This window comes from Panthera leo, chromosome A2, assembly GCF_018350215.1.
Source record: "Panthera leo isolate Ple1 chromosome A2, P.leo_Ple1_pat1.1, whole genome shotgun sequence".
NCBI classification, from domain to species: Eukaryota; Metazoa; Chordata; class Mammalia; order Carnivora; family Felidae; genus Panthera; species Panthera leo.
The window spans coordinates 2,858,089-2,881,957 of NC_056680.1; the positions used below are offsets into that span (position 1 = coordinate 2,858,089).

Consider the following 23,869-nt stretch of genomic DNA (forward strand, 5'->3'; position numbering starts at 1 on the left):
TAGAGATTTCCAGGAAGGACACCGAGTTGAGAGTCGGTCGTATCCTACCTCTCTGAACCCCACAGATCTCGAGCCAAGATGCCCGTTTGTTAAGCATTTAATGTTTTACGTCAGAGAATAACAGGGAGCCAAGAAGCCTCCGGAGGCCCCGCGGACGGAGTCCCGGGGCTGCTGGCGCTAAGGCACGGTGGCGGGCTGGTGGCCGGTCACAGGTACACGGGCTGCTCCTGGCCGGTGAGCAGGCGGTAGGTGGCGGCCGGCATCGTTTTGATGTGGACCTGGGGGGGGCCAGAGCGGAGGCCGGCGGCTGGGGGCGGGCCTGGGCCGGCAGGAGGACACGCCCCCCACCCTGGCCCCGCCCCCGCCCCGGCCGCTGCCCGCGCACCTCAACGTGCGCCTCGGTGAGCAGCTCGATGATGCGGGCGTGCGGCGTGGCCACCACGCTGTGCCCGTTGATCTCGATGATGCGGTGCCCCACGCGCACTCCCCCGCGCTCGGCGATGCCGCCCCGGAGGAGACTGCAGATCTGGAGGGAGCGGGGAGGGGGCCGTGCTGCTCAGGGGGGGGCCGTCGGTCCCCCCCACTCCCCCCCCACCCCCGTCCCGGGGCTGGGGTCTCACGATGCCGTCCTCCACGCAGAAGCCCAGCTGTTCGCGGGCGTGGGGCCGGCGGATGATGGCCGTGGTGACCGGCGGGCAGTGGATGATGCTGAGGGTCACCAGCGTCTGCGACTTCACCTCCTGTGCGCGACAGGGGCTGTGGGCTTAGCGAGGCCCCCAGGGCGCTGCCGGACCTCGCGGCACGCTGCAGCTCCCTCCGGGCCTCAGTTTACCCACTCGTAAAATGGAGCTTTGGAGTCAGGGCCCTATATTCTAGAAGGCTCCTCGAGAAGCAGTTAAGAAGACAAGACTCAAGCCGGGCAGCCTTGGGTCGGAGCTGTGTGACCCCTCCCTTCCCGCGGCCTCCGTTTCCTCACGGGAAGCAAGCTTCTAGCCAGGTCGGCCGTGCTCACTCCTTAACCTGCTGCGTGGGCCGTGTCGGACCCGCCCTCCTGGCCAGGTCCCTCCCCATGTTCGGGCCTCAGTTTCCCCATCCAACAAAAGGGTCCAGACTCAAGAACACGCTTGCTGCCTCGCGGCGGAGAGGAAGGCCCCCGGCTCCGTAGCTGGGCTGCTGGTGCTCCCATCCTGCCTTCACCCCATCACGGTCACCCGGACCAACAACGTCCCCTCTCCAAGACTGTTTCCCGGAGCACGCGGCAGCAGGGGGGTGGGGACTTAATGCTCCATGCCCCTCTGGACTGGCCCAGGGAAAGCACCCTGCCACCCTGAGAGGACTCACGCGGACGGCGGCCTGGCAGGCGGCCAGGGGCAGCCCCACCAGGCTGGTCCCGTTGATGGCAGTAAGGCGGTCCCCGATGCTGAGGGCCCCCGAGCGCTCGGCAGGGCCCCCGTGCAGCAGGTTGGCGATGACGGCCGTGGGCAGCAGGGAGCCCCAGCCCGACTCCACCAGGGCCACGCCCAGGCCCTCACCCCGACGCTTCTCGATGCACACCTGGGGGGGGGGGGGACACGGTGGGTGGGGGGCATGAGGGCGGCTCTGAGGGGGGCTGGCAGGGGCCCCCCGGCCCGCACGCTCACCTCCCTGCAGTTCTCGCTGTTGGAGAAGTGGTCGAGGTCCCCGTTGTGGAGGTGGCCGGGGCCCGTGGCCCCCAGGCTCTGCTGGGTGCCCACCTGGCTGGGGTCGATGCCGCTCTCCCGGAGGAACTGCCTGTAGGCCACGCTGAAGGCCTGGCCGATGGCCTGAGCAATGAGCTGGGCCTGCGTGGCGACGGGCAGCGGCTCTCGGGGGGTGTCCCGCCCCCCTCCTTCAGGTCTCCCAGACCCTCAGGTGTCCCCGGGGCTGAGCCCTCCCGGCCCCACCAGGGACAGGACTCCTGGGAGACAGCCCCGTGCCCTGTGACTATGGAGACTGTGGAAAGCAGCCGCTGTCTTGGGGAATCTGTCGGGGGAGGGGAGGGACACCGGCCCGGAGGGGGGAAGGCTGGGGGGTGGGCCGCCAGTCTCTGAGGCTTATGGCAAAGACCAGAGGCCCAGGGGGTGGTGGGGGAGACAGCCGACAGCGCTGAGGACCGATGGAAGGACGCTGCAGCGACGGCGTGACCAGGGGTCTCTGGAAGAGTGCAGGGCGGGCCCCGAGCCCCCCCCCCGCCCCCCCGACGCCCGGAGCCGGGCTGCTCACGTCCTCTGAGTGGAAGACGTGACAGATCATCCTGTAGAGCTGGCGGCTGTGTGCCTGGGGCGCCGGCCGCCGGGCCAGCCGCCGCCGGGCCATGAGCACCAGCACGTTGCCGATGTCGGCAATGTAGGAGATGGTCTGCAGGGCGTGGTCCATCATGGCCTCCTGCAGGGGGGCGGGGGGGGGGGGGGGAGACCAGGCCTGGGTGGGCTGTGCGGACCCTCGGGGGGGCGGGGGCGCCCCCAGCCCGGAGGCAGGCCCGGCCCTGTACCTGGGAGTCAGCCGTCAGAACCTTGACCCTCTTGGTGGAGACAAAGAGGTCCACCTCCGTCATGGGCTGGGTCTCCCCCTCGGGGGCCTGTGGGGGGTGGGGTGGGAAGTGGAGGCCCACGAAGACCCAGCCTCTGCCCGCCCCACCCCCGCCAGGCTCCAGGGGCCTCGGAGGACCGGCCTGTGGCTCCCCCTGCCCCCCCCCCCCCACCTCCCACCGGCCCTGGGGAGCCCCACCTGCCCGGCCCTGGCTTCACCTTGACGCGGTCCATCGCCTCCCGGGCCTGGGCCATGCGTGTGCTGGGGGGCGGGTTCCGCTCGGACACCAGCTGGGTGGAGCCCAAGTATTTGGCCCCAAATATGACACCGTCTAGGAGGTCTTCATGGTCACAGGGACCAGGGACTGAAGGCGACAGCGGAGGAGGGTCAGCCCGAGAGCGCCCCGCCGGCCGTGTCCAGCCCCACACGCTCCGCCCAGGGTCCCGGCTCCCACGGTGGTCTGGAAGCACCGACTTCTACCCCCCAGCCTAGCACTCGAGCCACGCGGGTCTGCCCGCCGTTCCAGAACCATCCCAGCAGCAGGAGGGACAAGCAGCTTGGCCTTCACAGATCTAGAGCCCTCTCGTCAGTCTCGAACCAGCTGACTCTGTCCACGGCTCAAGGACCCTGGGCCAGATGACCCAGTTTCTGGACCCCTGAGGGTCTAGAACCAGGGTCAGAGCCCCCCAGAAAAAAAAAAAAAAAAAGCTCACGACGGACACCTCCACCCCGTGTTTCTAGAATTCTGTCATCAGGCGACAACCAGGCAGTCCCGTTTCTAAAACCAGCAATGTCCTAGGACCAGTCAGCGTCACTCGGTGGTTCTAGAATCCCCCAAATCCATCTAGAGCCAGTGAGCTTTGACCACCGTTCCAGATTTCTCCCTTGCCAGCCCAGACCTGCAGACGGCTCTGTTCCCGATCAGAGCAGAAAGAGACCCCTTGTCACATTCCTAAAACTCACACCGTCCAGAACCCCAGCTGGCTCCCCTCTGTGACTCCAGAACTCTCCGGCAGTCTCCGACCACAGAATTCCGGGGGGGGGGGGGTGCGTCCAGAAATGGGCACCACTCCGGAACCACATCTCCCCACTCCGTGATTCTGTAACTTCTTCATCGTGACGGCATCGGGTCACGCTTCCAATGGTTCTAGAACGTCCTCACATAGTTGCGACACTTCAGTTGTACCCGGTGGTTCTAAGAAGTCTCGGAGCAGCCCAGGAACAGACAACTCGGCTCAAAGTTCTAGAATCCCACCAACCCAGCCCAGAAACACGCGGAACGTTCCCCTCCTGGTTCTGTAATTCCCTGAGCAGTCTAGAACCGGACCAGACGGCTCGGTCAGTTCTAAAGTGTCCTAACCGGGAGCCATTGCTTTGTTTGTTTACAGCGACAGGTACAGGCCCCAGCTCTGGAAGACCCTAAGCATTCTCGAACGGCAGACAGCTCTACTCTGAGCTTCTAGAACCGCACCATCCACTATGCTAACAGCCAGGCACAGGTGGGTGTCGTGCCCCTGAAATATGCTGTGACGTGTAAAACGCACACGGCATTTTGAAAATTTAGTGTGAAAAAGACGTAAAGCGATTGTAAGATACCGATTGGACGTTGAAACGACACTCAAATACGTTTGAGTTAGTTACAACGGTAGGAATTTTGGAGTGCCCGGGGCGGGGGGGGAGGGCTCACTGGGTGAAGCATCTGAGTCTTCGTCTCGACTCAGGTCATGATCTCACGGATCGTGGGATCGAGCCCCGTGTCAGGCTCTGCGCTGACGTACTGGAGGCTGCTGGTGATTCTCTCTCTCCGTCTCTCAAAGTAAATAAACAATTGTATATATTTTTAACATTTATTTATTTTTGAGAGAGAGAGAGAGAGAGAGCGAGCAGGGGAGGGGCAGAGAGAGAGGGAGACACAGAATCCGAAGCAGGCTCCAGGCTCTGAGCCGTCGGCACAGAGCCGGACGCGGGGCTCGAACTCTCAGACCGCGAGATCGGGACCTGAGCTGAAGTTGGACGCTCGGCCCACTAGGCCGCCCAGGTGCCCCGATAAATACATATTTTTTAAAAATTAAAAAAATGTTACTAGTCTTACTTATCTTTTCTGTAAAGCAGAGAACTAGGAAATCGAAAGTCACTCGTGGCTCACGTTATGATTCTATTGTATCGCACAACTCTAGAACTTTCTGAGTGCTCTAGAACTTTCTGAGTGCTCTAGAACCAGATGGCCCTATCCACAGTGGCAGAACACCCTCCTTTGGTCTGGAGCGGCAGATAAGCTCTTTTCCACCCATGATTACAAAACCCCCAGTCTAGATGGCTCGGTTCATTCCAGAACACTCTCACCAGCCCAGGTTCTCTTAATCTAGAACCACAGGCAAAATGCCAAAATCTGGAACTACCTGGGTGACTCATAGCTCCACCCATGATTCCGGCACCTTGTAACCATTGGTCCAAACCAGCTCCCCTTCCGCCAACCATAAAACTTGCTCTTTGACTTATAGCCTCAGGTAGTTTACGTGGAAGTCCTAGAACATTCTAGATGCCCAGAACCAGTTCTTTCCACGCCTTCGGGGCAGAGATTGACAAACTTCTTATGCAAGCGGACAAACAGTAAATACGTTGGTCTTTGTGGGCCAGATGGTCTCTGTGGAAACTACTCAACCCCTGGCCGTTGTAACATGAAAACCACCATAGACAGTCCGTGAATGAATGGGCCTGGTTGTGTCTCAATAAAACTTTATTTGTCGATGCTGAAATTTGAGTTGCACATCTTTTCTATGCATCAAGAAATATTATTCTGTTTCCTTCCAACCGCTTAAAAATGTAAGAGCCGGGGCGCCTGGGTGGCTCAGTCGGTTAAGCGACCGACCCTTGACTTCGGCTCAGCTCACGACCTCGCGGTTCATGAGATCGAGCCCCATGCGGGGCTCTGTGCTGACAGCGCGGAGCCTGCTTTGGACGCTCTCGCTCCCTCTCTCTCTCTGCCCCTCCCCTGCTCGTGCGCACTCTCGCTCTCAAAATAAAAACATTAAAAAAAAATTTTTTTTTTTTTAACCTAAGAGCTGGTTAGCTCACAAGACGTGCCAGAACAGGCGGCGGGTTGGATGTGGTCCGCAGATGGTGATCTGCCAAGCCCTGCTCTAGAACCCGGTGCTCCACATGGCAAACCTGCCCTTCCGTCCCCATTCATTCTACAACATTCTCACCGGACCGTCTGGAATCTGCTCAACCAACCTCAGAGCCTCTCTAGAAGCAACTCGTCCCTGGCCAACTTTGTGCCAATTTGGGAGCCTGAGGCGGGCTATTCTGAAACTGCCCAGTCCCTGCGGCCAGGGTGGACAGGACACTCACCCTCCTGGAGGGCAGGGTATGGCACCAGGGTCTTGGGGCTCTGGAAGAAGACAGAAGAGGGGCAGGACTGAGTCCCCTGGCTTGGCTGCTGGCAGCAGAGGCGGCCCAGGAGGCGGGACAGGCTCTACCTGGACACTGGCAGGGGGCTCTTCGGGAACAACCAGAGGGACTGTCTCCAGCCACGGTTCTGGGGAGCTGCTTGAGCTCCGGCTGCCGGCCTGCTCGGCAGAAGCGCCCTCCGGCCATTCCGGGGGGCCGGCATCCCCGTCTGGGTCCTCAGGGGGCTGCAACAGGCGAGGAGCAGGGTCCGGAGGCTCCTTCGGACAAGACTGGGGAGGAGGACACTCCTGGCAGCGCAGAAGGCTCAGCAGGTCGTCCCGGCCGGCCTCGGCAGACAAGAGCCCGTGGGCATCAGCAACGTCCTGGGAGGCCAGGCCGTGGCCGGTGGCAACGTGCAGGGGGCAGGGAGGTCCGTCTGGGGACAAGCTCGCCAGATCACCAGGCAGAGCCTCAAACTGCTGCACCAGTTCCCGGATACTTGGCCCATCAAGTTCCATCTGATTCAGGCTGCCGGGGCCTCCCGGCACGGGGTCCCACTGGCAGTTGGGGGTGACGTCCCGAGGGGGTGAGAGGGCGTCCCTGGGCTCCTCCAAGTCCATAGCTGGAGGGCCTGGGGGAGACTGGGAAGTTGTCAGGGATTCCATGCCTGGGCCAGCATCTGAAAGAGAGATTCAAAGATACGATCTCCTGAGTGCCAACCGGGTGCCAGGCTCTAGGTGGGTGCCGCTCATACAGAGCACATAACTTAAGCCGCACCATACCCTGCAAGGAAGGGTCCGCTATGATCTCCATTGTATAGATGAGGAAACTGAGGCGCAGAACAGGCCGTTGTAAGACAGTAGCTCCACAGGCTCCAAACCCTGAGGTTCCCCCCCCCACCCCCCGCCCCGGCCCTGTACCTGTCACCCCAGGCCTCTCCCAGCCGTGGATCCCGTCACCCCAGACTTAGTTCTTCCACATCTTTCTCCACCGCGACCTTGTAACGCAGGTGGGAGACACACCCTGACTCTACAGACCCGGTTGGTACAGGTCCATGAGACCGCGGACTCAAGACCTCAGTCTAAGCCGAGATCCAAGACCCCAGAAAGCAGAGCTTCGTCTCAAAACCTCCAATGTCACGCTCAAGATCAACCCCAGGCTCTGACCCGGACTTCAGAACCCAGCCTGAAGACCTAACTCGAGCCTAAAGCTACCAGTGAAGACCCCGGTCCTCCCGAAGACCCCAGACTCAAGACTTCAGACCCCATACCTCAGCCGCCGGCTCCAGGCCCCGTTCTGCCCCGTCAGGCCACTCACTTCCCACACCGAGGTGGCCTCAGCCCGCACGGCCCCCAGGACCCCACGCCCCGGCAGGACAGCCCTCCAGTGGCCGCGGCGCCGGCAGGTCCGTCCGCGCAGCGCTCCCGGCCCACTGGGCTTGCGCGCGTTTGCCGGGCCTGCTGGGAAATGTAGTTCTCCCAGCCAGCCTCGCGGCGCCGGAGCGCCAGGTGTCGGAACCAAGGGTTCGAGTCCAAATGCTCCGTTTACACAGAGTGAGAGCCCGGGCTGGCCTCTGGGCCTGACTCCTCAATTACAAAACGGGGTTAGTGATCATTGCCTCCCTTCTGCGGCTGTGGGCGTTATCCCAATGGATGAGAAAAAAATGGGACTGGAAAATCTCAAAGGGAGAGGCGGTCTCTCTCGACTCCACGGACACCGGAAGCAGCGCCGGGACCCTATTTTACATGGACTTCCGGTTTCGCTCACAGTAGGGAGGCGGGATGGCGCGTCCTGGCCTGACTTTCCCTCCCTGAGCTTCGCTTCCGCAATTATAAACTGGGGATAATAATAGCAGCTACCTGCTACTGGTGAGGATTAAACGAGATCGAGCTGGCTACAGATTTAGCAAAAGGGCTGGAGGATAATGAGGCTGTTAAGTATTAGCCAATTACTTTTAGGTTTTCAGTAATTGCGCCTTGAATAGAATCAGGAATGCATAAGGTGTGATCTTTAAGTGGTAAGTAACCAAAGAAGGGCAATTAGTAAATGAAATCTCTTTGGAAAGTCCCCTCACACGGTAACTGAAGACCCCTGTAAAAGAAGTCACGGTGAGTGGCTAACGGTGGAGTACTACATTTCCCAGAAATCTCTAGGAGCCTACAACTCCCAGGCACCCCGTAGCCGCTGTCGTCTCCCGGAAAAGTGCACGTGCGGACAGCCGGCATACGCCATGGCGGCCAGATGCCTCTTCGGGGCTACGCGGACCTGGGCCAGCTGGTCGGCCCGGGAGCTCCCGGTCCCTGTCGAGCCTGGAAGACTCCTTGTACGGGGTTACGCCAAGAGACCGGGTGAGCTGGGTTAAGAGGGACCCAGATGGGCATGGTTTGGGAATTGGGGGTTAATAGTGCGCAGGCGCTTGTGTGGGAGGCGGTGCCTAGAATCCGGGCGCGAGCTTAAAGAGGCAGACGCTGAGCTATTTGCGCAGGCGCGCTCTGAGGGACCTAGGAAGGGATTTGGCTCACTGCGCCGGTGCGGGATGTGTTTTGTTGCGGGGGGTGGGGTGGGGTGTTAGGAACTTGGGTCCCAACTCTTGGGTCACTGTGTGACCTTGGGCTACCCGCCACCGGAAATTCGAGGAAGCAGAGGGGCCCGTCTAAGTATTAGCCACCTAAGCAAAGGCAAAATGAGCTGGGTATAGCCTTGCCTGATCTCCTTTGTTGAAAGGAGGGAACTGACAAAATGTTGGGCGTTAAAGACACATACCAGACCTTTTTCTCTGTGAGATACACAGAAGGTATCAAAACAGAATTGGAGAGCAATGACCTGGTCGGTCTGCGCGGCAGTGTTAAAAGCAGGATCTGTGTCTCACTTAAAGTCATTTTGGGTGCATGGGGCGCCTGGGTGGCTCAGTCGGTTGAGCGTCAGACTTCCGCTCAGGTCACAGTCTCACGGTTCATGGCTTCAAGCCCCGCATCGGACTCACTGCTAAGGGTCCTGTGTCCCCTTCTCTCTGCTCCTCCCCTGCTCTCGCTCTCTGTCTCAAAAATAAGCATTAAAAAAGATCATTTTGGGTGCAGCAGGCAAGAGTCTAGGGGACCCGGGGGCCACCCGGAGAAAGGGGTAGAAAAGAAGGCTGGCCTCCTGGGGTGCAGCTGGACAGAAACGATTCTCTCCCACCCGCCCCCCCCCCCCAGTCATGAAGGGGGGCAAAGGGGGCAAAGGCGGCAAAGGTGGTGTGGTCAGCGAGGCCCTGAAGGACCCAGACGTATGTACGGACCCTGTCCGACTCACCACTCATGCCATGGGCGTCAACATCTACAAGGAGGGCCAGGACGTGATCCTGAAGCCAGACGAGGAGTACCCTGAGTGGTGAGTGGGCCAGGCTGGAGACCCGGGAGACCAAGTGACGGGGTGAAGGTGGCCTAGCTGATCCCCTGTGCTTTCCAGAGGGCTTCCCTGGGGAGGTGATGCGTGGCTCCAGACCTGAGTGGGTGGAAGGAGCTTTAAAGGTGGATGGAACAGCCAGTGCAAAGGCCCTGGGGCAGGACTGCGCAGCCTCTGTGTGGGGCCCCGTGTGCTGCTGCCTCTACCCGGGGTGCCTGGGGTGGGGGAGCTGTGGGGGTCTGCTGTGCGGCCCTGACCCCTGCCCACACCGCATCAGGCTGTTCCAGATGAACCTGGGCCCCCCCAAGAAGCTGGAGGAGCTGGACCCCGAGACCCGGGAGTACTGGCGGCTGCTGCGGAAACACAACATCTGGCGTCACAACCGATTGAGCAAGAACCGGAAGTTCTAGCAGGGGAAGGCCCCGGGGCCGCCCTGACCCGTCAGGGACCTCACCAGGCCCGGCGGGAGGACCCCGGAGGCACACAGCGCCTTCCCCATCCTGCCCCCACAGAAGACTCTCTGCCTGGAGAAAAGAGTTTTCTGAGAACAGAGGAGGCCCCTCACCTGGTGCCTGGTTGGTCCCCAGAGTGAGGCCGGACCAGGGCCCTGGGGGTCCTCGCGGGCCCTGGGTGCTGCTGGGTGCCGTCTGCTGCCGGAGCCGGGAGGGAGACTGGGGCAGGTGGGGGGGGGGGGGCGACTCAGGCCCCGTGGTTCCGTGGCTGCAGCCTCCCCCCGGGCGGTTGCTGTCCATCTTCGGGATTTCTCACGCCGCCCAAGAGGCCCCAGCTCGTCTTCCAGGAGGAGGTGTTTTTAGACCCAACTCGCTTGGTTGCAAGGGACTCAACCCTTTTCCGTGCCACCCGGACCGAAAGCGTCTTTGTGGCCTTCGGAAGCCGAAGTGTCTGGGGCGGGCTCTGCCCTGAGGCATGCTGGCCTCGGGGACTTCGGTGTCCAGGTGTGTGGCTCTGTCTCTGGGTCCTTGTAGCCCCAGGGACTAGTTCTCTTGGACGAGTGTGGCTCCAGGACTCCCGGCTGAAGCCCCCTACCTAGTTTAGCAAGCCCAGCCAGAGACAAGGGACTTCGTTTTCCTTCTTTGGCCAGAGTCATGTGTGGTCTGCATGGGCCGGTCATTTGAAATAGCCCGGCGACCTGGGCCTCACCACCATCCTCCTGTCCACCCGTCTGGTACCCGGGTCTCGGTCTCCCCCGCCCCCTCCCTCACCTTCACCCCAGCAGGAGATGCATCCCGGAATCTTGCATTAAGACCCTGTGAACCTGACCCACAGACCTGAGTGAGAACCCCAGCTCCCAGCAGTCCTAACTCCTGCCCTGCCTGGGACCCAGGGCCGAGGCTGGGGCTTGCAGGGGGTGGAGTGGGGGATGGGATGAGGGCACCCCCTGGGGGCCGGACCAGGGGCCCTCCGGGCTCCTCTGCTTGTGTGGCTGGGTGGGCGGGGCTGGGGACTAATTACGTCTAGTCCCAGGAAAATGGGAGTCCTCATCCTCTTAGGAAGACTCTGCCCAAGCGGATTACTTGCCGTCCCTGTGGCCCGCCCAGAGCAGGCGGAGGGTCCCAGCCCTCCCGTGGATCCCCTTGGCTCTCGGTGTAAAAACAAAGGTGTGACGGCTACAAGGCCTTGCCACACCTGCCTCCTGTCACCTCCCTGCGGGCACCTCGCTGCTCCAGCCACAGGGGCCTCCTGGCGGTTCCTCCCTCGTGCCCACCCCGGTCCTGCCCCAGAGCCTTTGGGGGTGCTGTTCCCGCTGCCTGGGTGGCTCCCCCCCCAGGTGTTCCCATGGCCCCCTCTTTCACCTCCTCCGATTCTGTGATGTCACGTCTGAGAGGCCCCCGACCGGCCTGTCGAACTACAGTTGTTCCCTGCACTCCAGACTGCCTCTTCTGGTTTTATTTTGTCCCAGCACTTACAGCCAGCTGGTGTTTTAAGTACGAACGTCGGTGTTTATTTAATTGTGCTTGTGTCTGTCTCCCATCAGAGTGGCAACTCCGTCGGGGTAGGGATTTTTGTCTCGTTCTGTTCACCGTTACGGCCCCGTCGCGCAGTGGATGGATGGACAGAGGGATCACCGGACGATGGGTGGGCGGGGGCTGGGCGGCTGGGCGGCCGGCGGTCAGATGGATGCAAGATGCGTGGGTGGGCCGCTGACCTGGCTGCCACCATGCGAGGAAGACCGGGCCAGGGGGCTCCTGTGTGAGGTGTCACGTGAGCCAAGGTGAGCAGGGCAGCTCGAACCCCACCCGGTGGGTGTGCACTGACGTGAGGACCCGGAAGTGAACCTGTGGTTACTCCGCGGACAGAGCTCAAAGGGAGGGCGGTTACGTGCACCTCCTGCCTTCCAGCCCCTCCCCTCCTGTCGCGACCTGGGCTGCCCCGTCCTATGGGGAAGTCCCGTGTCCTGCTGACGCTGGGGGGGCCTCCGGCCTGCTCACACCCTGTTCCTTGCCCTCCGTGGCCCCCTTGCCAAGGAGTCCAGCCGAGTTCCGGAAGGGTGTCCGTCACGCCCTGGGGAGACATGGCTGGGCTGGACGGGACAAATGTGGGTCTTGCCAGCAGGGCCCCATCCCGCCCTCACTGGGCTGGGAGACGTGACCGGGTCTGTGGTCAGTGGGGACAGAAGCCACATTTTGATTTACAGAGGGAGCAGAGCGTCCGCCTGCTTCTGCCTGAGAACCCGCCGTTCGCGCCCAGCCCGGCTCCCCCCCGCGTCCCACACCGGCGTGGACTCGGCGTGGCACCTGGGGAGTTGGGCTTGGGCAACGAGCTTGAACGACGGCTCCACCCCGAGTGGCTGTGTGGCTGTGGAAACTGGCCTCCCTGGGCCGGTTTCCTCCCCCGTAAAGCAGCTGTCACGAGGGGTAAAGCGACGGGCACGCGGGGGACACACAGTGAAAGACGCCAGGGCCATGGGCGGCCACTGCTGTCCTTTGTCACTTCTGAGAGAGCCGGGGCTCCGCCGTGAGGGACGAGGAGCGGGCAGGGGGACTTGGGCGTGTCTTGCGATGGCAGCCTTACTTCACGGTCCACCCCTTGCCCGGCCCGCAGGCGGGGAGGCCGAGGCCCCCGCCAGGCCCCCTCCCCCCCGGGATGCAAGGCAGGGGCACCGGCACGGGTGGCCACGGGCGGGCCCCAGACTCAGGCGGGAGGCCAGGCCCTGTCCAGAGCCTGTGCGTGCTCCTTGGCCAGCAGCCGCAGGGACACCTCCTCCAGGGCGAAGCCCTCCGTGAAGGCTGGGCCAAAGGCGTGGGGCCCGAAGGACGCCTGCAGCCCGGGGCCTGGGCCCAGGAGGCGCGGGAGGCCTGGCACGGCCGGGGGCCCGGGGCCCAGCCAGGGCTCCAGGGGCAGCGGCATGGCCGGAGGGCGGGCGAACGGCAGGGCTGGGGCCTCGGGGAGCCTCGGGGCTGCCACGGCCCCGGAGCCCGACTCCAGACGCTCCTGGCGGCGCCACTTGGCCCGGCGGTTCTGGAACCACACCTGGAGGTGGTGAGAGGGGTGCTCCCGGTTCAGGCTCTGTGGGGAGGAGCCAGCCCGCCGCTCCCTACCCCCCCTGTGTCCTCCTGTGGGGCTCCCCGCTGTGCAGAACCGGCTAGCCTCCCTCTGACCTGCAGTTACCTGCCTCAAGGAGATGGCCCTCTCCGAGAAGGCCCCCCCACGGCCCCCATCAAGCCGACCTGGGGTCTTCTCTGAAACTCGGCCCCGGGCGCTGAGTCCCAGCCACCGGCTCAGCATCTGACGCCCGTGGAAAGCCGTTTCTCAGCCGCGGTCGGCATCCCCTTCCACCCGCTTCGCACCCAGCTCCACGGAAACACCCCCGGTGTCACCTTCCACGCCTTTGCATACACTGCTCTGTGCGCCTAGAAAGACACCGCGCCGCCTGCCTGCCTGCCTTCTCTCCCTCCTTTCGTTTTAAATGATTTTATTTTTAAGCAACCTCTACACCCAAAGCGGGGCTTGAACTCACAACCCTGAGATCAAGAGTTACGAGTTCTACCACCTGAGCCAGCCGCCCACCCCAACCCCCCCTTCCTCCTTTCCGACTGGCCGACTTTCACTCCGACGCCAAGGTCTCAGTCCCACACCTCCTCCTCCGGGAAGCCTTCCCGGCGTCTCGCCTGCCTATGCCCCGGAGGGCCCGAGTGTGGCCCCGGCTCCCTCGCCGGGCTGCCGGGTGCCCTCACCTGCACGCGCACCTCCGGCAGGTGCACCTTGGCCGCCAGCTCCTCGCGGCTGTAGACGTCCGGGTAGTGGGAGGCCTCGAACGCCCTCTCCAGCTGGTGCAGCTGGTACGTGGTGAAGGTCGTGCGGTTTCTCCGGTGCTTCTTCTTGGGGGCCTCCTCGCCCGGGCCCGGCCCCCCCGCCTCCGCCGCAGGCCCCTCACCCGGGCTCAGGAACATGGCTTGTCCTCACCCCCACCTGGCGGGACGGCAGCAGGGCAGACGGTGGTGAGGCCACCAGCTGGGGAGGGCAGGGAGCCCCCCCCCCCCCCGAGTCCTCTGGGTCTGGGGTTAGAGGCGCCGAGGAAAGGCGCACCGGGTCCCGCATTCGCCCTGCCCGGCCCGTCCCTCCGTCCACCTCGGATGGGCTCGCTCTCCATCCGCCTCCCCCTCCTCTGCTCTCGGCTCCCGGGGTGCCTGTCCCTCCACCTCTATTTTGTCTCTCCCTCTCGAGCTCTCCTGGATTGCCTCTGCTTGTGTCTGTCTGTCCGTCTCTCTCTGTCTGGGACCCCCCCCCCCAGGAAGGGAGGAGGCTGGGACACTGGGGGGCTCTCTGCGCCCCAACTCCCGCTCTTAGCCACCTGCCCCGTACTCACCACCCCCAGCAGCCCCTCGATGGCCCCAGTATCCACACGGCCCCCGCCCCAGTGGGCCCAGCGTGTCTGCTGCTGGCCTGGTCCTGCAGACCCGAGCGGGTTGGGGTCCGGAGATGGGAAGATTAGTGCGAGGTGATTAATTGAGGCGGCCCCTCCCGCCCAGGCCCTGGCCGCTCTGAGCTGCAGAGGGAGGGCGTGGGGGGCGGGGGGAGGAAGGCTGCGGCTCCAGAGGGGTGTGTGCATGGGGCGGGGGGGGGGGGGGGGGACCATCGGCCTGGGTCTGCCTCCGTTCCCCGTAGGACACCAACGAGGGCCTCCCCTCTCTGGGCCTCAGTTTCCCTAGCTGTAGAATGGTGACACCAGGACCTGCCCGGGTGGGGCAACGAGGTGATGAAAGCAGAGAGCATTGCACAGTGGTTGGCATTCAGGAAGTGCTCGATGAATGCCCACTGATACTGTTCTCAGAGCTGGGGCCAGAAAAAGGTCCTCTTAGACACAGATGTTGACGGGGGCTGGGGCAGCTGTGGTTCCGAGAAGTGAAGGCAGTTCCTGTCGGCTCCCCCGGACAACGAGCCGGCCGGGGAGTAGGGGGCACTTCGCTGGGTTTGGGGGAATGAATCGAAGTCCGTCCTTCATTCATTCAATAAACATCGTGGAGCGCTTACAGTATACCAGGCAGTGTTCACAGCAGCGAACAGAACAGACACAGACCTCGGGGCGGACATGCTAGTCGGGGAGATAGCCAACCAGGAGACGAAACACAGTGTCAGGTGGTTCTAAGCCTAGTGAGACAACTCAAGCCGGGAGGGAAGGGGGGACGGAGGGTGGGCCGCTCTTTTACGGAAAGTAATCAGAGCGATGAAGTGCAAGGCTAAAATTCCGGGCCCAAGTGTGTGTGTGGAGAGGGTACTGGGGAGCCACGGGAGTTTGTGGAGCAGGGGAGGGACGCAGTCAGATGGCATGTTGGATGAATATCTCTTGGGGGCAAGATGGGAGGCCTGGTCTGGCTGTGGGGATGGAAGTTGGGGGAGGGGAACAACCCCGGGGGAGAGAGTTGGGGGAAGAGGGAGGAGGCGGCTCTCCCCAGGGCCCAATTTTGGGGACAGGTAGATGACAAGGTTGTCCCAGAGGCAGTGGTCCAAGAGCTGGAGCAGGTTCCAGGGGAAAGACCCTGAGACTGGTTTGTCCACCCCCACCCAAGGAGCTCGGCGCCCGAGAGGAGGGGAGATGGGGGGGGGGGGGCAGCGATGAGGCCAAGACAAGGTCTGGTGGATTCAGCGCCACGGAGGACGGGACGGAGGTTGTCTGGGGAGCGAGGCGGGAGACCCAGGCCCCAGCGCCCGAGAGGCGTGTGAGCCCGAGCCCCGGGGTGGCCGGTGCTCCCCGAGGCTCCCTGGGGCCGGTCCGGGCTGAGCTGCCCCGTGTGTGGGGCGGGCCTGGGGACAGGGGCACGGGGCCTGCAGCACAGAGTGGGGGGGGGGGGGTCCCTAATGCCCTAATTGCCTCCTCACTAACGAGCTGCTCTGTTCTCAGGCCCCAATTAGCTAATTGGCCCCAGGTGGGTTAAGAGGCTGCAGGAGGGATCGGGAGTTAGGCGCAGGGGACTTGGGTGGCTTAGCGGATGCGGCAGGAGGTGCAGACGCTGTGTCAGCTTAGAGAGCCGGATTAGGGGCGGGGAGGGGCGGGGCCTTGGGGCCGGGCGTCCCCTCCGGCTGGATTAGGTGGGGGTCAGGCCACTGTCGGCCCCACCAGCCTCCCACCCGTCATTTCTCCCCCAGGAAAAATCCCTGGGCCCCTTCGGGTGCTGGTGGGGAAAATGAGGCTGGAGGGTGGGTGGGACCTCGGGGGGGGGGGGGGGGGGGAGGGGCACCGTAGGAGGTCAGTGTGACCTTGGGGAAGTCCCTGGCTCAGGCCGTGCTCAAGAGCGGTGGGTCAGCCAAAGCGGGAGGGTGTATTGTGGTCTGGTTTGCCCTCTCCGGTTTGAGGGGTCCTGGGGCGACGGCCGCCCCAGCCTGGCCGGAGACCCCTCCGGGCATCCTAGAAGCTGGCTGGAAACATCGATGAGAAGGGGTGATGGACCGTCCCAGTAATAACTGGGCACCGGCTGTGTGCACGGAGCCTTGACCGGTGTGAGTCTTCAGGCCCCCACCCATCACCCCGAAAAGACGCCTGATCGTAGAGGAGGCTGCTGGGACCCGGGTGGGGGGGGGGGGGGTTTGCCCAGAGGCTCCAGGTTTAGCACTAATGTCCCCTATCCCTGGAGTGTCTGTCCTCAGTTCAAGACGCTTCGTCACGGCGGGTCAGGGCCACACAGCCGGGGTGTCAGGCTTGGAACTTGGGGGTGCGAGCCCAGAGCCCCCGCCCCTGCATCTTCCCGTCAGTCTCCTCTGGAGTCACCGGGTCAGGCTGGCGGCTGCACCACCGTGGCAGACCCTCCCCGGTCTCCCGCGTGCCCGCCCTGAGGGGCGAGGCTGGCGCAGAGGAGCCACAGACGATGTGGAACGTGGGCCTCCGTGGCCGCAGGCAGCCTCCCGAGGTCCTCTGAGCCGGGGACCCCAAGGGTCGAATACGGCAGCTGTGAGGGCACCACAGTGGGGACCGTGGGTGGCAACAAGTGGGCCCATGGGGTGGCCGTGATGCCCGGGGGCTCTCCTGGCTCCACCCCCGGGGATTTGTGTCCCCAACGGCAGCTGTGGGGGCCTCAGCAGGCAGACGACTGGTAGGTGGATGGCCCTGGGCTGAGTGACGGGGGTGCCCTGGTGTTAACCCCTGGGGCGAAGGACGCCAAGGGTCGCAGAGAGACTCAGACACCCACAGTCCTTGGAACCAGTCTTTATGGAGGCTCTAATCCCTCGCCTCCCCGGGTCCCTGGTGTCCACGGGCTGCCCAGAGCCCCCCACCTGGGCCACATGAGCAGCTCGCTGGCCCTGACCCTTCTCGGGCCTGGCCCGTTCCCCCGACCCCGCACCCTCCACTCTGTCCTCTGGGGCCTGAGGCCCCACCGGGCAGGGTCAGGGCTCCTGGCCTCGGGGCGAGGAGGAACTGTCCGCGTCCTGGCCCCCCACCGGGGCCGAGGCCCCCGCGCTGCGCAGCTCCCGGGCCAGCTTCTCCGCCAGTTTCCGGAAGGGCGGCCGGCGGGCAGGCTCAGCCTCCCAGCAGCTGCCCATGAGGGCATGAATGGGGCCCGGGCAGCCCTCGGGGGGCTCCATGCGGTACCCCTTCTCCACGGCCTCTGACACCTCCTTCAGCGACTGTGGGCAGAGGGCACGCCAGCACGGCTGGGGTCAGGGCCATGGTCCCCAGACTCACAGGGGACCCAGCGCCTCCCCCCAGACCCCACTCACCATCTTGGGGTATGGAGCCCGGCCGTATGAGAAAACCTCCCAAAGAAGCACCCCGAAACTCCAGACATCCGACTTGCTGGAGAACTTCTGTGGGGCCCAGGACCAGGGTGAGGAGGGAGCCCTAATGGCTTCTGTTACAGCCCCTGCTTCCTCCAGGAAGTCCCCCTGGGCTGACCTTCCCTCTCTGGTCTCCTCCCGACAGACTGACCCCTCTGAGTCTCCCCCGCCACTGAGCGGAACCCATAGACTCAGTGGGGTAAGGAGTCCTTGTTGTTCTGGCCCTCGGCACTGAACCCAAGACTGTTTCAGAAATGGGGAAACTGAGGCCCAGATAGGGCCACACAAGGAAGGGTCCCAGGATGGAGGGGGGCTCACCCCGTGTTTGAGAGCCTCGGGCGCCGTCCATTTGACCGGCAGCCGGCTTGAGTCCAGCCCCTTCCGCTCGGCTTTGGCCAGGCCAAAGTCACTGACCTTGGCCACCAGGTCCTCGGAAATGAGGATGTTGCGGGCGGCAAGGTCTCGGTGCACCAGCTTCTTGCTCTCCAGGTACTCCATGCCCTCAGCCACGTGCCTGGGCCGGGGGCAGAGCACGGGGGGCGCGGGGCCGGGGGGTGCTCGGTGACCGGAGCGCAGATCCCCAAGGCCAGGCTCCTCCCACTTGGCACCTCAGTTTTCCCTTGACCTTAGAGAGCCCCCTCCCCGCCCCGCCCAGGGAGTCCCACTCACAAGGAAAACTGCAGGAGCTGGGGCGTGCTCACGAGGGCCCGGCCTCGTGTCCGTAGAAAGTTCACCAGGTTGCCCTGTGGGGAAGGGAAGTGGGCCTGGGGGGCTCAAGGCTGCTCAGGTGCCCCCCCCCAACCCTGATCCCACGTCGGGCCCCACCCCCACCTTGCTCACGTGCTCCATGACGATGTAGAGTCCCTGGTGCAGGATGACGCCCAGCAGACGCACCAGGTTCTTGTGCTGTATCTTCCTGGGGGCCGGCAGGCGGGCCGTGAGGGTGCGCCTGGGCCCCCCCTCCCAGGGGGCCCGCCCCCCACCCGGGACTCACGTCATGACCGCCGTCTCGTCCAGGAAGGCCTGGGCCGTCACATCGCACTTGACGTTCTTCACGGCCACCTTCTGTCCCAGGTACTCACCCTGCAGGACCGCTGTGGCGGGGGGCGGGGGGGGGGGGGGGGACAGGCAGATGGAAACACCCACGCACACCGACCGCCATGCACACCGCCAGGGCTGTGGGTCCCCAGGCCTGGAAAACCCCTCACCCCTGCAGGCTGATCAAAGACAATCAGCTAAGTAGGGTCTGCAAACTTCAGCTCGTGGGCCAAATCCAGGCCTGCCTCCTGCCTTTGCAAGGCTCACAAAGCTCGGAGTGGTTTGTACGTTTTTTCACGTTTGAAAAAAGTCACAAGAAAAATACTACTTTGCAACAAATGAAAATGACAAGAAATTCGCGGTTCAGTGTCCACAAATAAAGTTTTATTGGCCCATTCATTTACCTGTGTCTGCAGCAACTTTCCTGCTACTAAGGCAGAGCTGAATAGATGTGACACAGACTGGCCTGAAAAGCCAGGCCCTTTACAGAGAAGGTAGGCCGACCCCTGATCTAAGCCCCAGAGCCTTCCAGAACAACAGCTTCCAGGAATGGCATTCCCAGTACAGGGCCCAGAGGTGTGAAGGCATCGCGCATGATCACCGATCATGGAGTGCTGGTCCGCACAGCTGATGTCACCGCCCCCCCCCCACCCCCCCGCCACAGAGGGAGACACAGGCTCACAGCAAGAAGGTGTTAACACGGGTGTGGATTAATTCATCTCTCCCGCCCCTCTTCCTTCAGCCCCGGACCCGGGACCCCACTTACCTCCAAACTCACCCTCTCCAATCCGCGCACCCAGCGTCAAATGCTGTAGGTTCAGTAACCAGCCGGCTGTGGGGTGGAGACCCGGTCAGAGGGGAATGGGTTCCACCAGCCCCTCCCGTGGGGGGTCCGCCTGGCGAGAGGCCGGTGGTGTCTCCCACAGCGCCCTGGCAGGGACACACATTCAGGCGGCCACTACGCCTAGCAACGGCCCGAGGGCTTGTGTGAGACACCCCACCCTTGGTCCTGGTTTTCAAGTGCTGGAAAGCAACAGAGCCTGCCCATCTCAGGCTGACCTGAGGAAAGGAGCTGACGAGGGTTGGGGGCGGGTGGGGTAAGGCCCCAGCCTCGCTCTCCAGGAACGCCCCATGGAGCCCCAGGGGCAGCCCTGGGGCTGCCCTCTCTTCCACCTGGAGACTGTGTCCCTCCCAATACCCCATGGGTTCTTCCCTTTAGTCTTTTCATCTCTGGCTACCCAGGGACACACAGCAAAAGATACCACAAACACGGAGGCTGTCAAAGTTCCTGGAATCTTCTGGTAAAGGTTGGAGACTCTTCCAGAATCTTCCAGAATCTTCCAGCACTCTAAGTGGTCATCTGCAGTCCAGCCTCCCTGACGCCTTGTCTCAAAACTGCCTACGTTCCCCCTTCCTCTCTACTAGGTTCCATAGGCCCCCTCCCCTTCCTCCCCAAAGCCCCACTCCACGATCAAGCATGGTGACACCAGCCTCCCCTGAGGGCCACCCCCAAGACGTCCAGATTTCCCTGGGAGAGACATGCTTCCAAAGAGACATGATCGTCAGGTTCAAAGAGGGTGGCCGTGGAGGTGGGGGTGGCATTTGCTTCGGGCCTTGAGCACTGAGGATGTCATTTCTCAATGAAAATGGGGCTGGAAGAGTACTTGGGGAGGGAAAAGAATGCACAACAGCACAGAGGCACGGGAGGAAACAAGGAGGGAAACGGGGGACAAAAAGGAAGGGCCTTGTAGATGAGGCCAGGAAGACAGCTCAGCCATGAGGGAAGGTTCTAGAAGGCAAGGGAGAGATATGGGTAGATTTTCATGGTAGAAAGTCACCTCTGGGGGCACAGAGGCAGGGCTCTGGTGGAAGGATCTAGGGCTGGGGCTGGACGGCCGGTGGGTGGGTGGTGGCTTGAGGCTCAGGCCCAGGTGACAGGGCGGGGACAGAGACGTGGAAGCAGCAGCAAGTGTGGGAATTCACCCCATGTGGGCTGGTGGGCGTCTGTGGGCCCTCCTGCCCGCCCCGAGGGCTGCCCCGGGTGCTCTGCTCATCGTGCCAGGTCCCGCGATCCGCTCGTGTGCAGCGGCCTTGGCCGTGGGCCCGGTGCGGGAGGGCAGGGGCCCCTACCTTTGGCCAGCTCCTCCTCTGCCGACTTGGTGCCCTGCTTCCTCTTGGGTTTCACTAGCTTCGTGCAGATGGCCCCCTTGTCCTTGCTGTAATGCTGGGGGGGGGGGGGGGACAGGGCAGAGGCAGCCGTGAGCCTGGCCCCACGGTGAGGGGACGCCCTGCATTCCGTGCCCTGAACCGGGTGGGCAGGAGCTGGGGAGAAGGGGGGGTTTCCTTTCCTCCAGAGGAGTCGGGTTGGTTTCCGTGGAAACGGAAAGGATGCAGGCTAGGAAACAGGAGGATCCCGGGGAAGGTGGGGCGGTGGTCTCTGGACGAGCGTCAACTTGGAGGTTCACCCCAGGGCCCCCCAGAGGTGCGTCCAGAGGACTCAGACCACCTTGGGCTTGGCGGTCCACGGAGACCAGCCCCTCCTGCCCACCCCCCACTGCCGGCACGGGGCAGGGCCTGGGGTGTCCGCGCGGCTCTGGAGGCCCCGGGCCTCGCGGCGGCCACACCTCCACCATGTCCATGAGGTTGCAGAAGCAGACGGCCTCGTCGATGGTCAGGTGGCCGTCGCGATGCAGCACCCGGTAGTGGATGACGTCGCGGCCGAAGCTCACGCACAGCACGTAGTCGCCCGGATGCCGCGCGGACTCGCGCACCAGGAACAGCCCGTCCTCCGGCGGCTGCAGCTGCTGCACGGCCTCCTGGCCCGAGATCTTCCCGTGGAACCACCTGCGGCCGGCGGAAGGGCGCGCTGGACCGGGCCGCCCAGGCCCTCCGGCCCCCGGCCCCCGCCCCGGGCGGCCCCGCGACTCACGGCATGAGGCTGAGCTTGGGGTCGGCCGACAGGGCCTCCCGCTCCCGCAGCGCCCCCGCCGCCAGCAGACCCTCCTGCCCGCTGGCGTGGTGCTTGGCACGGTACCAGCTCTTGCTCTGCCAGGGAGGGAGCCAGGGGTCGGTGTCTGCGTGGGGGTGGGGGGGGCAGGTCCTGGCAGAGACGCACCTCCGCAAGCACCGCCAGGCCCCCAGGCCACCACTCACCTCACAGGCCTCCAGGATGGTGACCACGTCGCCCTTGTGGAAGGCCAGCTCTCCCGGCTTGGGGCGCGTGTGCTCACACTTGGTGATGCATTGGGTGCCTGGGGCCCAGCGCCTCTGCGGGGGGGCGGGGGGGGGGGAGCAAAAGGGCATGAGAGATGCCAGGGGTGAGGAAGAAATGGAAACTGGGCAAAAGACAGCAAGGCAGAGGCAGAAAGAACAACACAAAAGAAAGGGGGAGCAGCCAGGATAGAAACATCTGCTTCTACGAAGGCGGAAGATCGGGAAGAAAAGGTGACAGAAATGCAGCACCGGCTGAAGGGGACACGGTCAGAGTACAGCCCCCGACACGGCGCCGAGGTCCCGTGGGTGTGGACTGAGCAGGGCACGGGGCGAGACACAGGCAGCCCGGGGTGGGGGTGCTCACCGTTGGCATCCTGGCTGAGACGAACGTGGGGCGCCAGGCACGGAGGAAGCGGGGGCTCACCTGGGGGAGGGGCAGAGACCAGCTGGAGAGCCCAGACTGGAGCCAGGCTGGGGCCCAGGGCCATTGCTAACGAACCACTTCCAGCCCGGGGCCAGATGGAGGCGACAGGGGGAGGGCATCCCCATAGGGGGTCCCGGGTGATGGCTCCCTAAGCCCCTTTGGGGAGGCGGTCTTTATCCACAGGAATTCCTTGTAGAGTTGCGGCCACGAAACATCAGCGAGGAAACCAGAGAATCTAGCCTCGCCACGGTCCCGAAAGGGAAACGGAGGCACAGGGTGGGCACAGAGCAAGGGGCCATATGGTGGGGAGGGGGGAAGCGCCTGGCTCAGCCCCCAGCAGTCACTCAGTGGGTGGGGAACACGGTGCCGCCTGCCTGAGCTTGGTTCTTCCTCTTTTCTGGTAAGTGGGCAGGGGCAGGGGCAGAGCAAGGAACCAGAGGATGATTCAAGGTCATTCCCCACTATCCCTGACCCTAGGGTGGGGCCGGGACGGTGGGGAGGGGGGGGACAGGGGGCATGCAGCCCTCCTGGGCCCCTCTGGCCATCGGCTGAGCCTCTCTGATCCCCCACCAATCCCAACGCCAACCTAGGACAGACACACGGCCTCTTACTGCTGCGGGGGGAGGGCTTTTCTCGCCTGGACCCCACAGCAGGCGAGTGGGCCGTGGGGACGGCTGGGAGATGAACCTCTGCCTCTCCAGTACTGACCCCCCGTAAATCCCCAGCCCGCTGTGTACTCACACGCATACTGATCCATGTACACACGAGCACACACAGAAACACATGGGGCTTGGACACAGGTGGACACAGGGACCCACGGGCACGCGGGTGTGCAAGCAAAGGCACGTTCACCTAGAGACAGGTGTGCACACGTCTACACGTGTGCACACACGAACAGCCTCTCCGACATCCAGAGATGTGTGTGCCTGTCTCCCCAACACACACACACACGGACCCGCACTTGAACACCTGGGCGCCAGACGCGGGCCGCCAGGGCACCCGGCGCTACACGAGCTACACGCAGGGCCGCGCACACGCATCTCGGCCCCACGCGAACATCCCTCCACGTGGACGCGCGGATACACACACCCGGGAGCCTGCGGACGCGCACACTCGCACCCAGAAAAATACCCCCCGCCCCGCGCCCGATCGCCTCTAACCACCCGCTACCCCAGCCGCGTACCGGCCGCGCACGCCGGCCGCGCACACTGGCGCTCACACCGGCTGCTCCAGCGCACGCCCGGGACGCCCCCGGGGCCCTCGGGGTCCCCCCCCACACACACCGCCACTGCCCCAAGGTCTCTCCCCTTACCCCGCCACCGGGCTCACCTGCTCAGGGGGCGCCCCCGGGCCGCGCCCCGCGCCCACACCCAGGAGGGCCCCCGAGCGCTGGCTGGGCACCCCAAGGCAGCCCTGGCTGCACAACTTGGAACAAGTTGCTCCGTTTCCTCATTTTGGGGGGGGGGGGGAGGGCTGGGGGAGCGGGGGAGCGGGAGGCGCCGCGGCCCGGGAAGCCCCCGCAGGTCCTAGCGCCGGCCGCAGTGCGGTCTGCTCCGCGCGCCGCCGCCGCCGCCGCCGCCGCCGCCGCCGCCGGCCCCTCCCCGCCCCGCCCCTGCGGCCCCCGGCGCCTCCCGCACGGCCCGG

General features: G+C 63.8%; 4 protein-coding genes across 6 annotated transcripts; 1 reads left to right on the forward strand and 3 right to left on the reverse strand.

The window, feature by feature from the left end:
- Window positions 1-81: 81 nt before the first annotated feature.
- APBA3 (amyloid beta precursor protein binding family A member 3) lies at window positions 82-7,447 on the reverse strand. Its single transcript, XM_042927991.1, has 11 exons — window positions 7,208-7,447; window positions 6,027-6,616; window positions 5,899-5,938; window positions 2,766-2,911; window positions 2,510-2,596; window positions 2,242-2,403; window positions 1,641-1,820; window positions 1,342-1,554; window positions 621-740; window positions 386-526; window positions 82-278 (listed from the first exon to the last, which is right to left on the reverse strand). Exons 2-11 carry the CDS (start codon window positions 6,600-6,602, stop codon window positions 207-209), a joined length of 1,737 nt encoding a protein of 578 aa, XP_042783925.1. The 5' UTR covers window positions 6,603-6,616; window positions 7,208-7,447; the 3' UTR covers window positions 82-206.
- A 13-nt stretch (window positions 7,448-7,460) lies between these two features.
- On the forward strand, window positions 7,461-12,182 carry MRPL54 (mitochondrial ribosomal protein L54). Of its 3 annotated transcripts, none has more exons than XM_042927994.1 (4): window positions 7,461-7,540; window positions 8,081-8,285; window positions 9,132-9,306; window positions 9,599-12,182. In XM_042927994.1, the coding sequence occupies exons 2-4, from the start codon at window positions 8,168-8,170 to the stop codon at window positions 9,729-9,731; spliced, it is 426 nt and encodes a 141-aa protein (XP_042783928.1). In that variant the 5' UTR covers window positions 7,461-7,540; window positions 8,081-8,167; the 3' UTR covers window positions 9,732-12,182. The 3 variants fall into 3 exon arrangements, with proteins under 3 accessions (XP_042783928.1, XP_042783926.1, XP_042783927.1); XM_042927992.1 differs by lacking the exon at window positions 7,461-7,540 and adding an exon at window positions 7,726-7,954; XM_042927993.1 differs by lacking the exon at window positions 7,461-7,540 and adding an exon at window positions 7,726-7,805.
- Window positions 12,183-12,359: 177 nt separating this feature from the next.
- On the reverse strand, window positions 12,360-13,767 carry RAX2 (retina and anterior neural fold homeobox 2). The gene is made up of 2 exons (XM_042927996.1): window positions 13,518-13,767; window positions 12,360-12,813 (listed from the first exon to the last, which is right to left on the reverse strand). Exons 1-2 carry the CDS (start codon window positions 13,731-13,733, stop codon window positions 12,475-12,477), a joined length of 555 nt encoding a protein of 184 aa, XP_042783930.1. The 5' UTR covers window positions 13,734-13,767; the 3' UTR covers window positions 12,360-12,474.
- A 3,273-nt stretch (window positions 13,768-17,040) lies between these two features.
- Window positions 17,041-23,038, reverse strand: MATK (megakaryocyte-associated tyrosine kinase). Its single transcript, XM_042928007.1, has 13 exons — window positions 22,967-23,038; window positions 22,166-22,225; window positions 21,742-21,855; window positions 21,518-21,633; window positions 21,213-21,432; window positions 20,719-20,812; window positions 19,355-19,420; window positions 18,545-18,644; window positions 18,382-18,466; window positions 18,220-18,293; window positions 17,869-18,064; window positions 17,494-17,580; window positions 17,041-17,400 (listed from the first exon to the last, which is right to left on the reverse strand). Exons 1-13 carry the CDS (start codon window positions 22,970-22,972, stop codon window positions 17,161-17,163), a joined length of 1,458 nt encoding a protein of 485 aa, XP_042783941.1. The 5' UTR covers window positions 22,973-23,038; the 3' UTR covers window positions 17,041-17,160.
- Between the last annotated feature and the right edge of the window lie 831 nt (window positions 23,039-23,869).